At 38.5% G+C, this 16,364-nt stretch overlaps 1 protein-coding gene across 1 annotated transcript; it reads right to left on the minus strand.

Annotated features, from left to right (window-relative positions):
• Positions 1–1,698: 1,698 nt before the first annotated feature.
• On the minus strand, positions 1,699–16,236 carry LOC131980540 (noelin-3-like). The gene is made up of 6 exons (XM_059344793.1): positions 15,843–16,236; positions 12,249–12,392; positions 9,282–9,437; positions 6,925–7,144; positions 5,155–5,261; positions 1,699–3,094 (listed from the first exon to the last, which is right to left on the minus strand). Exons 1-6 carry the CDS (start codon positions 15,909–15,911, stop codon positions 2,417–2,419), a joined length of 1,374 nt encoding a protein of 457 aa, XP_059200776.1. The 5' UTR covers positions 15,912–16,236; the 3' UTR covers positions 1,699–2,416.
• Between the last annotated feature and the right edge of the window lie 128 nt (positions 16,237–16,364).

Here is a 16,364-nt window from a genome sequence, read left to right on the forward strand (position 1 = left end):
TATCATGGAAGAAGAGCATGTGGTCGGTCTTATAACCTGACAGATATTTTCAGCCAATATGGGCCTATTAAAGGCATACTGGTGTATATGCTGTCCGCTATGTGGCATTATGATTATTTTCACAATATATAATGCAGAAAATGTTGCTTGGTGAAGAAATGGTGTTAGCTTTTTTTTTTAATAGTCGGCAATTGACTGACACTAAACAGTAGTGATGTTTATTTAGCTGTATTTTATTCCTATTTGTTCTTTATTTTCTCAGTTATCATTTAAATAATTGGCTGTCCATGTAATACATGGTTTGTATAATGAATATTAATGTATAACAATGTTTAATATTATTTGATAAAGTTTTATTTTCAGAACGTTGCTCTCTGGGTACATTTGTAATTTGGTAAATAATTGGTGCACAGTCCACATAAAAAAGGTCTATTTTCATTCCAGCTCAAAAAATCATTACATTGGCCTCCATCTCAGTTATTGATGAATTTCCCCCCTCTAGTAACAGTAACGGCATCGGTCGGGCTCTAGTTCCAACAGAACCAAAAGAAATCCACAATCTGGTTTTGCGACATTTTTCTTTTTTATGACTCTTTCAAATATGAAGGAATCGTTAATGAGTATAATATAATTTGATCTGCCAGTGGAGATAATCTACCTTTTTGAAAATAATAACTTAATTTTCTTTAACTGCATCAGATCAGCATCAAATTAAATTTTGAATTAAATTTTGTTCACTATTTGCACCATAATGCTCTTCGCTTTTTGGTGTCAGTATTCTACTTGTGCGGCTATAAATATAAAAAGACGCATACATATACATCTTGTGGCCGTGCTTATACGTAAATAGAAATTGATTTTATTTTTTGCAGAGCATTGTATCTTGGGGTATACTTTCACTTAGGAAGAAAATCTGATTACGTCTTCCATAACTGAATGATAGTAACCAGAAAAACAGCAAATACGTCTGACAAAGAGTTACAGCGATGAGTAAGGTTGTGCAGGAAATGATAAAAATTCTTGGTCACTTTGTCCTTTTAGAGGACAATGAAGTAAGTTTTTGGCAGAAAAGCATTGTTGCACTCAGGTCTATAATTTAAAGTGACATCACATTAAATTAAAGCGTGTGAGGAATTTCAGTTACAGAACAAATTTACTAAGCTGTTAATCTGAGAACACAAATACACAAACAGTGGCTTAATGAAAACAATACTTTTATTTTGGTTATGTATAACTTCTTATTTACACAAATGAATGTTTATTAAAGTGATCTACTGCTGTCTGTACAAATTGATGTTTACCATTAATATAGCTAGAGAGGAGGAGAATGGGATGTTCTGCAGATACAAAATACACAGATATACAGCTACAGTAAAAATGCTGTTAGGATAGCTAACATTCATGCATGAGAGCTGTTATCCTTGGGCTCACAGAACGTACTGCACTGAGTAAGGCATACAAACTGTTGCTGATGTTACAAAAAAGCCAATATCTCAAAGCACTAAGTAAAAGGCAACCAGTTGTGCTGTTTGCTGAAGTACTTTGACTTAGTTCTTTAAGACATCCTATGACCTGGATGACTGAGAATCATCATAGACACAAAAAAGCCAAGTACAGTAACTATACAGGTGCGTTATGGTTCACCACATTTCTCGTTGTCTTGTACAAGGTCAAGTGCAAAAAACTTTTTGAAAGGAAAAGTACAAAGATCAATTGAAAGCTAAATGGAGGCAGTGAAAGGCTATTCCCGCCTTTCTTTCTACTTAGCAGATGATGATGAATAAATGTCAAGGAAAGAATGGAAACAAAATGAACAATTAGTGAACGCAGACAAAATATGAATAAATTAGGGGGCATGAATAAATGCAATACTGACAGAGAAAACCATTAGAAATATGAAGGCTTAATTTTGGGAAAAGCTTTAATTTCGAAGCTTTCATGTTTTTATTTTTTTTAATCTGAAGTCACGTCTGATCCCTAGAGTCTCTTTGAGAAGTCTGTGGTATTGCAATTCTGAAATGTTTTAATTTTAAACGCCAAGTTTGTTTTGACTGAACTGTCTGGTGGGTTCGTTCTTACAATTTAAATATGTTTAATCTAGTCTCACATAGCCAGCTCAATCTCCACACTTTCTTCAAAAGCAAAATAATCAAACAGCTGGCAATGTACTCAGCCAATCACCAATAGCCGATATTTGTCTAATCGCTCAACCCTACTTCATATGGAAACAGGCTAATGGCAAAATGTCATCATGTAATTTGGTATAAAATGCCTAAACTAATCAAGTAATTGACATAAATAAATAAATAAATGAATGAATAATGAATTAAAAGAGAACATTGGGAATGGGAAAGGGAACACAGGTGCAACCATCCATGTTTTCATAATTTCTTTCGTGTACAGAATGTCCCTTTGCTTAAGAGTCGTCCTCAGTTTTAATGATGTGGAAAAGAGTGACATTAAACAGGACCTGGTGGCCGTTGTTCCAGCCGTAGAGGGCGCGGTCCCTGGCGTTGTAGTCCAACATAGACATGTGGAAGTACTGGTTGTGAAAGGGAATGTCTGTATACTCATACGTGGAGGTTTTAGTGGAGTAGGCATAGTACACCTTGGCGCCTGTCAGGTGGGAGTTAGTGATGTAGAGCGTCCCACAGATCATAAAAGACTCGCCGGCGTTCCTCTTTGAGTATTCTGTGTTCCACGTGCTGAGGATCTGGAGCGTGTCCGGGTTCAGCTGGCTGATGACGATGTTCCCAGCGTTCTGGTTGGTGGCATACACGGCCCACAGGCCCAGCTCGTCCGCCATTAGGTCGATGTCAGAGAAGCCTCCCCAGGTGTACGGGTACACGTTGTGGAACCCCGCAGACTCCAGAGCCCTCTGTGTGACCACGCGGCCCGTCTCGAAGCTGTACCTCACTATGATGTTGCTCTGCATCTTGTTGTAGTACAGAGAGCCGTTGTACACCACATGGTCGGTTCCTGCCCATTTAAAAGGCAGGTTGTAGGTTCTCGATTCGACTCCTGCCACAAAATCAGCGACGGATTTATACTCTTTTACGATCTTGTTGTTGGTGTAGCTGTCCATGTACCACACCTGAGGACAAATGAAGGACAATGTTCCTGTGATGTTTAGTTACAAGAGACACTAATATCTCATTCAGTCATGGGTGAACATATATATTCCCCTGTCAAAAAATAGTCATCTGTGTGATTATTATGTCCATGAAACATGTATAGGAAATGGTGCTTCCACTAAAAAAAAGAGGATGACAGAACGCAGCATAAAATATAAAAAGCCCCAGCAGCCAGACATTTGTTGGAGGCCAAATGATCAATGATGGAATTGTTGAAAAAAGCAGAGGCAGTCAAAAGGGTAATGACTGAAAGGCCTTTAATAATTCATGGCTATTTTGTCACAGAAGTTACAACCCTGATTCCAAAAAAGTTACCACGTCTTAAATTCAATGTGATAATTTGCTAATCCTTTGGGACATATTCAACTGAAAACTGTATCAGCACTTATTGCTGCACTAACCTTGATTGTTTATTTTTTTCTGTAAGTCGCTTTGGATGAAAGCTTCTGCTAAATGACTAAATATAAATGTAAATGACAAGACAATATATTGTATGTTCAAACTGATCCGAGTGTGTAGGATAAGAATTTTAGTATTATTTGGTCAGGATATGTTTGAAATAAAAAATGTACCTGTATAAAACCACCATGTACTGACCAATCAATTCTCTTGGAAAATGAATAATAATAATAATGATTCTTATGTGCTGCAGACTCTCTGCATGTCAAACCATTTCATTGTGTTTTTATACCAATATCATCCTTCAACAAAGACCAAAGACTTGTACTTGTTGTGCTTATAAGATATGAAATTAAGTCCTGTAACAGCTTTGAATTGTGTTTTTGTATTTATTTTTAATTTGCTGTCATATCCATATTACACTGCCGGGTGGCAGATGAAAGAATAAGGCTAAAACAGCCAAGCAACACATTAATTTAATACATCAATGGTATTATACTCATATCTACTCATGATGGGGCAGTGATATAATATGGAGAAAAAGGAGTGTCTTCTAGATAATACTGTCATGAACATTTAATTTAATTAGCAATTAGGAGCCTCAACTATTTTTTCAAGCTTTTTTATATATATATTTTCCATCATGTTCTTTTTGTCCAGCACCTTTTGTCTGGATGTGCATGTCATTGTTAACTTTTTCTTTGCAGTGGGTTAGTAAGCCTCACAGTCTGCTGTCCTTCCTGCAATTAGCAACTGCTACTGTGTCGCTTTTAGCCTGGATTATGTGTTACACTGCTTGTGATTGGTCATATGCTGCAAATTACGCCACTTTTTATTTGAATGCACTCATAGGATTCACTTTCTTGATTGAGTGTTCCATTACACTGAATGACAGTTGATGGTAACAGCCAAGACACGTAAAAGTCAACACATAAAGTTTGATAGTTTAGAGTTAGATAGTACATATGGAAGTCAACCAAAAGTTTTGAAGGAGAAAATTTATGTTAGTGTAGTGTACAATGTTGAGCCTGACAACACTCAACATCTGCAGTCTTTCTGTTATAAAAAGAAACAGGCTTTGCAAATTCATGTGGAAATGCATTGACGTGTTAGTTTAAGCCTTCAAGGATAGACGATGTATAAAACCCAACAGGATAATGCTTTACTAATTTCTCTAACTCTTTTCTGTGACTATTTCTATAGTATCCTAACAACAGCAACAGTTTCTTTTGTGCTTTTTCTTTGAAATGTCTGTGTTTAAGGCCCACTTTGAAGGATGGCCATTAATGTGTCTAGTGCTCATTGGAAAATTGAAAAAAGCCTCAGCCATCCTGTGGTGTAAACACAGATGAAGGCCCTGTGACATAAAGGCGTCAGGCAATAGTTAGTTTTCACATTCATTTAAAAGAATGTCAAAAAATGCCTAGCGACAACATCAAACTTTATGTTTGATCTCAGCAGTGAAGTGCACGGAAAAAAGTTTTAGTGAATATGATATTGTAATTCGACAACATCTCTCCCCACTGAACAACAGGAGGGAAGCAGTTGTATGTAAATTATTAAACCGCTTTGCATTGCTTCAAAGGCTCACAACATACAGGAAGAACATTAACTTGCTCACCCTGTTGTTCTTGGGAGACGCCTGTGGGTCGGTCATCCAGGCTCCAAATCTGGTCCCTGAAGTTTTCACAGTCAGCGGCCCAGTGATCTTCATTAGCTTGCCACATGCTGTGAACACATCACACAGCTCTGGTCAAATGGAGCACAAACTGCACCAGCTCTGCATGATAAAACTACAGCCAATGTTATGATGGTAACATTGGAATAAATCTCAAAGCATGTGATTGCTTCAATCTGTGGCCAATAAATAAACAAAAAAGTTTTCGCTCTGGTTTGTTTGTGCTCAGGATCTGGAAACTGCCAGATGCTTTTCTCTGATATTATAGAAATAACGAGGATAACCAGAAGAGCTGCCACAGTAAGACAAAACCGGAGCTGTTATTAATCAACCAACACTGAAAATTTTGACCAAATAAAACTCTGTTACAGATATTTAAAAAAATTGTGGTAGGTAAAAGGCATCATGGAATGAGAGATGGAGAAGTCAAAATATCTGTGGTGTGGAAGTTTTTTAAAGTGTCAGAAACGGAGAGCAAACTGCTATTTGCAATGACCACTCAATGTCGGTGATGCAATGTAAACTTAATTATCCATCTAAAAATACATCAGCCGAGTTTGTGGCATCAAGGAAGGAAAAGGAGAAACAACAGGTAAAAACGCCAACAGCAGTCTCTTCTCCAGTCTTTGGATATAGCTAGGAAATAAAGCCACGAACATCCAAGATTACCAATATCTGTAATTGGCCAATTGAGTAAGTATCGTGTATCCCTTCCAAAAAACATTGCAGTTCAAGGCTTTTTAACTGGATTCTGTCTCACCAGAGCACTCTTTTAATCGAAAATTGAATTGAAATCGAAAGTCATATTGTATTTTGACACCCCTAGTTACGTTTGACATCAAATTCCACTTGCCAAAGAATTTACTTGACCCGGGTCAGCAGGCAACCTTTTAATGTCAAGCATTTTGTACATTGGTTTATTCTTATTATATCAGGAACCTTAAGTAAAAACCTCTCCCTACAGTATGTGTCAGAGATGGGGGACCATTTATCCCACATGGTTTTATATTTGAAGTAACTGCACTTAATTCACTTTGTCAGACACTTTAATTGTGCCAAATGACAGTAGGCTATCACTTGCATGCGAGCTTGTGAGTTCCTTATTAAGTATTTAACTGCTATTTTACCTAATCAATCAAAGCTTCATGCACAATGAATGCTTAAGTAATCATCTCACACAGATTTCCAGCTCCATCCCATTAGCATTCACATGTTAGCTTTTCATGTTGACACTTTGACAGGCTCCATCAGTGTTGATAACATGGCAGTTGGCAAATTGCAGTCTAGTTATGCGAACCTTTATCAAAGGCAGAGCTGCTCTGCAGGCAGAATCGATCTTATTAGATGAGTTAAATATTAATGTTTGGGGCAAAAGAACCACAGCTTTTCGGAGTCAGACTGCAAATGGCAAGGAAGAAACCAGAAGGATTCAAAATAAGAAAATAGACATTTAAAATAAACTCATCACTTTCCCTCCCACTTTTTTAATTAGCAGCCAGACTGCAAAGCTTCCACCTTTTACCTCTAGCTTGGAGAATTGTTCTTTGAGGTTTTCCCAACAGTATTTCTGCCTTCAGTAGCAGTTCTTCTGTCACCTGCTCTCTATCTAAACTGCCGATCTGCTGATAGCTGCAAGAAACGTGCCTATGATCCCTCTGCTCTCCGATAATCTGGGTTCACCATGCCTGAATCGCTTTTTTTTTCTGGACTTACTGAGTTTGCTCATACAGTTGCGGAGCCGGTTTTCAAGGTTTAGGACCCTCTGTTGCAGCTCCTCGTAGTCGTAGGCCCCCATCTCCTCCTGGATGCCCATCAACACACCGGACAGGTTCCTGATCTCCTCTTTGAACTGGGAGATGAGCTTGGCGTCTGTCTTGTACTGCTCCAGGACAGGGATCAGCGGCTGCAAGGTCTCCATCTTTCCCTTTAGCTCCTAGAAGACACCAAGGATAGACCACTACAGAAATACCTGTCTTAGCAAACTCTCAATCTGTAAGTACAGATTCCAATTAAGCTGTTTCAGTGTCAACCCTTTTTAAATTAGGCAGAACATGATTCAAGAAAGCTGAAGCATCTCCTTCCTTCCTTTCCCTTGAGTCTAAGACTGATTATCTCGCAACGGGCGGATAAATCCCAAATATTTTGTGACTGTGATATCTGCATCTTTTAATTGATACCTAATAAACATGAACAAAAGTCGCCCTTCTCTATTTTGCACAAAATGCAGATTCTTCTTACTGACTGATCATGACAAAAACATTATTGATTAAGTGAAAACAGTATTTATGCTTTTGGCACATTAACAAAAAACCATAATAATTCTAATATTTGCAGGAAAGATTGCCAATCAGAAGTTTACTATGAAAGGAAACTCATCCATAAGGAGGAGGGAGAAGCTCAAACCCAAACAAATCTCACTAATGAATGACAATAGTAATAATCATTATAGTAATTGCTCAAATTATAATTATGTATGTTGGTGCCAATTATACAATGTTGAATTATATTTTCTCTCTTCTGTGAAAATACTTCTTCTGTTATTAATATGAATATGTCGCAACAGGTGTCGGATCCAAAACTTGATGTATTGCACATCTCTTAAATCATCTTGAAATGCTTCTCAATAAGACATAGTTTGGACAGCATACACTTAGTTTTCAGAACTCACATCCTCAAAATGGTACAACATTCATATCTTCTATAATAGATGATTATGAAACATGGATTTTTTTTGTCAGTGCATAATGTACAGCTCACTGATTACTGCAGACTATGACTAAGTGCAGATAATTGTCAGCCTATACAGTACACGTCTGGCAGCTCGTTAACAATTAATGGGTGTCCATATAAAAAGCCTCGTAATTATCAGACTATAATAACCATGGCTGATAGGGAGAGGTGCAAATAAAAATAAAAATGGAACAGCTTTTCTGTTGGTGAAGTCACTGCATCCTTGAATAGCTTTTCTATGACCATAAAGCACTTGCAATTTAGCTGATTTCTCTAGGTTTTAACTCTAAAACGCTTTGTGAAATTCGGTTGGACCAAAGATTTGGGAGTCCTAAAAATTTGGGTTGAAACACTCATTTTCTTTTAGTCCTGAATCAGCAAGTTAGGAGCTACTTTTAGCCTTACGATGGTTTTTCAGTTGTTCATCATGTTGAGAACATGCACTCATCTGCTCATATCCTCAAGTCTCTCAGCCTGCTGGGTGCTTATAAGAGAGTATATGTGTGTGCAGAATGTTTGTTCATAGCCAACACTGAGTATAGAGCTGAGAAATGTTTGTTGAATGAGCCTGAAGTACCAGGCACAGGTCATAGTGAGTGAACTTCTAACTAGGGATAAACTATTCAGTAGATGTGTATTTATTTTCAAGTATTTCTTTGTTAGTTTGAGAGATATAAAAAAGCAACACATTCCAACAAGAGTGTGAAAGGCATCATGATGAAAGTGGATAACCTTCAAAACAGGCCATGGCCATATGGCCTGAATAATGACTTGGAAAAAAGTTTTTATATATATATATACTATTTAAGTCAACATCATGTTTTTGTCGTCCAATGGAAGTTCAACAAAATAATTAAAAATGGATGAAGTTCTACTTACAAATAAATCTGTTGAAATGCCAGGTTTTTAACTGCAGTATTTTGCATGGATGTCTGCTTATGACAAAACAAAAGGTTTATATTTATGTTTGGATATGATTCAGTTCATTTAAATCACCCCCATTTTTCAGTTATTTCTCATAAATTTCCATAATTCCCATGGAAAGTTTCTGGAAATTTACCGGAAATTTGCCACCTCTTTGCAACCGTAGAAACCATCAGGATCTTGTCTCTCTCACCGATAAAAGAGTTTTCAGAATCCATGCCGGATGCTTCCTTCACAGTCTATCTAACTTTTTAAGACCATTTTGTCCTTTGCTGGACTGTGGTTCACCTGTATTGATCCAGTCTGGAATAAAAGTTTATATATTCAGATGCTCCTCAGGTATCTCTAAAGAAGATCCTTTTACAGCCTCTCCTGTGATGTTGCTCACAAAGTTAAACATCAAACAAAAAATATACCTGAAAGTTTTTGTTGACGAGCGTCTTCCTGTCCGATTCGATCTGCCGAAACTTTGACCGCAGCCCTTTGATCTGGCTCTCCATCCTCATGATATACTGAAAGTCCCTCTGCGTCCGCAGGTTCAGCACCTCGATTGACTGCGACATGTTCTGCACCTTTTGAAAAGAATGAAACGGCACAGCATTGATTTTTCCGTCCACCGCAAGATTAAAATGTCCTCCGTGTTCAGCCGTTCAGTAGCCTGCCATGCTCTAACTTCCCAAGGAACAAATCAACATTTTGACCTCCAACGTGATTGTCTTTTAACCATCCATGTGTGAGCTGAATAGGATTTTGCATGGACACTGTTACATGGCTGCTGTCTTGCTCTGTTTTCTCTTAGTTAAAACATATATATTTGACTGTATCAGCTGTAAATTCTAATTCAAATTTCAAGTAAAAACTATTGAATCTGCCCGGTTTGATAATACATTTCAGAGCAGATATTTGACACAGAAACATTATAGTGTCTCTCTGGTTTAACAAAAGCTCACTAGGTTTATGGGGCATGTGAACAAGAAGAAATGCGGCCCTTTCTCTTTTCTCTCTTTGGCTGTCGTTGTAGCCAACCAACATTATTGGAGCACAACACTAGCAAAGTGGCACAACACTCATACATTGTGTTCAGCGTACTTTTCTGGCTCTGCTAGACGGATCCTGAAATGGCCTCACTGAAGCCCCGAGGCAGCTTAGTACATTAGTGTCAAAGGCCTCAGTGAATGACAGAGAACACCCTTTGGCATACAACATTAAAATGTAGGCTAAAGAAATGATTCCTTATATGGCATACTAATTGAGGAAAGTGACTCCAGTGCTGTGCTATGTGCTTGTTTGTAGATAATGCATTAAATTGCTGCTGTCATGGGAACGAAACAGTTTTCATTTGGAATTAAAAGTCCTGTTTGTTCTTCACTTCACAGTGTTGGCTGTCGGATTCAGAGCTAATTTTGTGAGTGTAGCAGCCACAAAACTGGTAATATAATAACTGCCAATAATATAATAGTTTTTCAGTTGTCAATGTAATAACACAAATATAACTATAATTATAACATATTATGAACCAATAATGGTCTGATGGTTTTTTAGATTATTGACTGATTATTGCATTAGTAGTTGGATTAAAAAAATGACAAACAATGTAATAATTTGAGCTGATAATTAGAGTTGGGTCGATTTCTGGTTTGTCCGGTCCAGTCCGGTGTGTGAGCTGAAACCAGTATGATTTTATGCAAACCGGCTGACCTGGCGTTTGTCATAAAAAAGTTTCCTGTATCAGCAACCTGTGCTGATGGCGCCATGTTGCCAAACTGAACTTGTGATGATCCCTGTGTGAATTTTCCGCTCTCTTAACTCCTCCCCCTGCACTCACTCCTGCTCATTCAGCCACGTATCTTTACCTTTGCCTGGAACTTTGCTTTTTGTCCTAAGTAAAGTCTTTTTGCCTAACTCCTGCCTCTGCCTGTGATTCTGCGTTTGGGTCGGCCATGATCCATGACAGAACTTGTATACAGTGTTTCCAACACATTGACTTTACTTGGGCAAGCCACAGAGGTGTATTAACAGCTGTCAGAGTATACCTGGCAACCTATTTTTTTTATTTTTTTCATCCATCTGGGAGAATGAAGCCATCCGCGATCATCCTCTTCAGAGAAATGCAGACAGAGATGTTCTCTGGGATTACAATACAAGATTGGGACATGCTACAATGTGATTAACATAATACTATGTTTGTTTAAAAATGGACTAACACAGCCACTAGTGTCTATCAGGCTGTGTGTCTGCCAAGGCAAAGACGACAACATGAAGTGGATCAGTAGAGGAGGGAGGGGGAGAAGGATGTGCACAGCTCATGTGCTTTTGTTTACCTGAAATTTTAAATTTTTTGGGGTGACAAGACCTTGCATGGCAGAGTAATCTCTAAAGAAAACTAAAACTGCCACAATATTGAAGCATTTGGACAGAAGAGGTGATTCTCAGTCTTTGCTTCTTCTGTTTATTGGCAGTTGGCAAACCAGTGCTGTGGACTGAACAAAGTCGACTGTAGTTGCTACACTCTGACACATGGCTTCTTTCAGTCTCATTATGTTCCACTGGTCAGCTGCTGCAGAATCAAGTGAGACACCTAGTGGTACAATGCGGTATATCGGTCTGTTCCTGTGTTTGCCTTAAATTAGTTTGGAAATGTTTACACTGGCCCAACCCTACTGATAATGTAATATAGGTATTATATAATATATGTGTGTTTTATTTATTATGAAGTGTTAGTCTTCTGTAAGATTTTCCCTTACTGTTTCTTTTTTCAAATAGCTGTTCTCAACAGCTTATTACATTAGGAACACAGAAAATTACATTATTGGTTCAGAAATCTTATTACATTATTGGCAAGTTAAACATTATTGACTTATTTCATTAAGAACAGTAAAAATGAGTAGGTTCTTGGCAGTTATTCCATTTTATGGTAGTCATTACATTATTGGCTGCCCAAAACATACTCTTATTTAAAAAAAGAAAGAATGATGGAAGAATAAAAAAAATCTCTTAAAAAGCAGATTATCTAAAGGAAATCCACTTCCTGATGTAAATGATGAGCTTAATCAAAAGCCTAAAGCCTAATAAAACCTTAGCATTAGCCTTGAATGGTTTGTAACAAAAAAACCCTCCAGTCCTGTTGAGGTGGGATGGAAAGCGTTCTCATCTTCTCAGGCAGCCATTCAGCTGATCCATGTAATATATGCAGAACTGGAAAATAGGGTTATGGACCTGGCTGGTGCAATCTCTCAGGGGATTAGGGCAACAAAGAAGCATGAATAACGATAGAAATCAATGTGATGTGTCTATATGAATTTAGGTGTGCTGGTTGCTTACAGTGTGTGTGTGTCTTGAGAGTCCGCCTGTTGTCACATAAGCAGAAATGAGTGTGCACATACCTTCTCCAGGAGCTGGCGGAGCTGTCTGCCTTTGGCATCTCTTGAGCACAGATTCTGTTCAGGTGCCACCACTGTGCAGATACAACGCCCATCTGCATCCTGAGCTGAGCTGTACACCTGCCACCCCTCCTTTGGCCTGATGGTCTGCATACAGAAACGCGGGCACAGTCGTAAATACACAGCACACACATCTACAGGGCTAAATAGATTCAACACCGATGATATTACTATCATGAAACTGCGGCACACAGCTGTTAGGTTCTCTTATTTTTTCCTCATGGGTCATCCATTCCTCTGCTGTATGCACCCAGAGCTGTACCACCCACCTATTCCACTGACTTATAAAACATCTGGGCTGGGAAAGAATACATTGCTTTAAGATATTCCTCAACAGTATATGGTCTCCAGTGAATTTCTTCTTCAGCAATAAATAGTGTTTCCTAGCCTTGATGAATAACCCAAGTGTGGAAATTCCTCTGTTTTTCCTCACTAGGCCTTAACAGAAAGTCCTGCTGGGAGGCGCAGATAAACCTGATTTGTGGGAGCTTTTTTTTTTCAGTCTTTATTACGTTCAATATGCTCCACAGCACTCTAGTATAAAACTAAAAGAACATAAAGTTATGCATCATAAGCCAATGCAGCATATTTTAATGCAGCACCATCAACTGATGTCAGAGTGTACACAGTAAAAACTAGTTTCGCTCCAAATATTGATCAAAGTGTCCTATAGTGCTGGAAAAGTTGATGGCTATCAATTGCACAAACAGCATCTGTATTTGAACAATACTGCCATTTATTGTCAGCATGGGAAATTAACACAAGCCTCCAGCCAAGTACTGGAAACCTTTGACTGCGGACGGTGAATTTGTCTGCACTACCACCGTGTTTGGCAGACAACCAACTATATTTGGATTTCGTTTTACATTCTAAAACTCAATTTGGCTGGGGAATAACATGTGAAACATGAACTTTGGCATCAGCCAGCCTTTGAAGCTTTTGGATAGAAAAGAGGAGAGCCCGGTTTTCATCATTTTCCCCCCATTTATCCATACCTGTCATCCTGAACAGCTTAAGGAGCATTTTGAATCAGCCATGAGAGCTCATGGACCCTCTGAGCAGGCAGAGACGTCACGCCAAGGAAAAAGCTCAGACTTTGACTCATCATTTTCACCCACTTGAAAGACTTTTGTAGGTAAAACGTGGGCATCGTTTATCCTGTGACGTCCGTGTGATGTAAGAATGACACGGCTGCTAATTTGTAATACTGACATTTGTGTTATATGATTTTATCACTAATTTTAGGGATGTATGATACATATATGAACTGAAAAATGATGAGCAAATGTTATTATTATTATTATTAATAAATTATTTCTGATAAATTATGGGCTTATAATAAAAAGCCAAATTAACAAGTGCAGCATCTACACTCCGATACAGTAGGTGGCGATAGCTGGACACTGACATGTCATTTGACAAATGAAGTCATAGTATGAGGCATTTTGCGAAAGAGTTCAAATACTTTAAATTTTAAAGTATGTTTGTCATGAAAAAAGTAATAAACATTGTAAGAGTCACGACCGTTCTTTGTTTTTGTTGATTAACAATAATGTCCGTTTGATTTGATTATGTCAGAAATATGGATGATATGGATTTTGCTCAATACATCGTACAGTTTTTCTTACCCTCAGGTGTGCATAAGATACAGCTTATTATTATTATTATTATTATTATTATTATTATTATTATTATTATTATTATCTTTTTAGAAATTCAAAAGTGTGAAGTATTTGTATTGGTTATAAAGAAAAAAATCCATGTTGTGCACCCTTAACTAATTTCGTTTTTTTACTACCTGACTCCTCTGCCACATCTTCTTCTTGCTTTATCTTGAAGTAAAATAATAAAAAATAATACCTTATGTGCCATCACTCTCCTGAGCTTTCATTTTTTCTGCCAGCACAACTCTCTTATGTCTCCTTTATCAGATTGTTCGAAAATTGTTTCAGGTATTATCAAAACCCTGCAGGCCTGATCTTTGTTCCCCGTGCTATTTGTTGCTGGTAAAGTTTGTGATCTGGAAGGTATAGCTTCTTCTACTGATGCCCTGATGCTTCGTTGGTCATGAGAAGTAGAATATTATACAATCTTATTTTTTACACAACAGGCTTTGTCGTGCCGCCTCTGAGCTCTAATGCTGGATGTGAAACTACACTGAAAGCAGCAGAAGAAAGCAGTGCTATTGTACTGAAATATGTGGAGGTCATGTGTGGTATATTGTAGTGTATGAGATTACTGGATGGTTTGGTGCGCCATGACTGTAGCAGGAATCAGCCTCTCTCGTGGCATCATAGCTGAATGGAACAAAAACAACCTCAGCTTTTCTTTTCCATTACTTTGCACTAGAAGGCTCCTAAAAAGAATCCAGTTTTACTACTCTGTTAAAACGGGCTTTCTCCTTTGTCTCTTGAGTGACGCACATCCTTTCCCCCTCTTCTCACTCTCACATTTCCTCATATTAAAATGAATCTGTAGCTGAGCCAAGCCAGATGCACTCTCCAACTCTGCACAAAGAGTTTTTTCTCTCATTAAATAATTCAGACAGCTGGTTCCTCTTTTGTTTTTTTTGCCCTTCATTTATTTAGACTTTTCTGACAGATCTCCTATTTAGGTTTGAGTATCCTGTAAACGCTTCCTGTTTTTCGTGAGCAAACGAGAAACATTAATTCTGCACACCACTTTCAATCATGGCAAGGTGATGTAGTGTGTGAGGACACTGCTTTGCAATCAAGACACTGGCACAGGGATTGTACTCTGCATGGGTGGGATGAACCTAATCGACCATTGTTCTTGTCCAAATGGCTTGGTGATCTGCAAGCTGCTCTTCCTAATTTGTGATAATGCTCCCAAATGCATGCCCATTTCGTGAAGCTTAAACTGGCAGGATGAATTTCCCTATAAAACACATCAAATTCGGAAAACATAGAATAAGGCAGCATAAGGAGGAAAACTATGAGAAATGAATTTCAGTTAAAGTAAAAATGAGAAAAAGAGGCTGTATCAAGGTGTTTAGTCTTTCTAGGGGTGGATTTGGATATAATTCACAGCAGCAATATGTTTTAGTTATTTATTTATTTATTTTTTACAACGATTGAACTCTCCCTTAGAAGTGAGTTATATTCCTGGCAATAGTCCAGGATCAATATCAGTGCTATGTGGTTGATGTAGGCAATAAACATGAGTGCTGTGAGGGTGCATCTTCCTCTACCGCCACTTTAAATTCAGTCTTTATTATTTCAGATATTTTTTCCCCCAAAAAAATAATCTGGCATTTAAGTGTTAATTGCTGCCAAGGCTGGAGTTGGTACAGGCTATAGCAAAAAAAAAAAAAAAAGCAAGAAAATAGAATCCCTGGAAATGAAATGACTCATTTTCTCTGTTGTTGGTCATCCACCAAGCATTATGCAAAGCTCCACCCTGATGAAAACAAGCCTCAATCTACTCAACTTTAAAACAAGGATGTTACATGGCACGCTTAGCTCGTGATTAAGTTAATTCTTTCTTTAAAGTGAAATGTGAAGGCAGTAAACTCACCACTGAAGGGCAGTATCCGAACAGCAGCAGGAACAGCAGCGGGTTCAGGACCACGGACAGCGACCACATTCTGTCGGCTGCTGACTATGTTTCCCTCCTCCGCGACGGGCTCCAACAAAAAATGTTCACGCAAGTTTTCTGCCCGTGTGGGCTCGCGCCACCTCGTCCACTACGCGCTGGTGAAAAACATGGCTTCCTGGGGAGGAGGAGGGGGGCACATCCATCCACTCGTCCCCGTTACGCATGCCATGTGGGCAGCGGAGGACAAACCTCGTCACTGCGAGAGAAGGGAAAAAAGTTTGTGGGCATGCATGCAGCGAAAATCCGAGCTGCGTTTTTCTTCACGGATATGACATCATCCAGCTGCCTCACTCGACTTTTAATGAACCCAGCTTGTGTTTGTGTGTTTGTGTGTGTGTGTGTGTGTGTGAGAGAGAGAGAGAGAGAGAGAGAGAGAGAGAGAGAGAGAGAGAGTAGGACCCACCGGCAGCTGTTCGGTGACAAAAGTTGCAGCTGGCTGTA

The sequence above is a fragment of the Centropristis striata genome, chromosome 11 (genome assembly GCF_030273125.1).
Source record: "Centropristis striata isolate RG_2023a ecotype Rhode Island chromosome 11, C.striata_1.0, whole genome shotgun sequence".
Taxonomy (NCBI): Eukaryota; Metazoa; Chordata; class Actinopteri; order Perciformes; family Serranidae; genus Centropristis; species Centropristis striata.

Bases quoted from the DNA above. Each gene is read 5' to 3' on its own strand.
- LOC131980540 (XM_059344793.1), bottom strand. From the start codon at position 15,911: ATGTGGTCGCTGTCCGTGGTCCTGAACCCGCTGCTGTTCCTGCTGCTG. The intron at 12,393-15,842 runs GTGAGTTTACTG...TTCTGTATGCAG, and splicing joins TCGGATACTGCCCTTCAGTG to ACCATCAGGCCAAAGGAGGG. The intron at 9,438-12,248 runs GTATGTGCACAC...TCTTTTCAAAAG, and splicing joins TCCGCCAGCTCCTGGAGAAG to GTGCAGAACATGTCGCAGTC.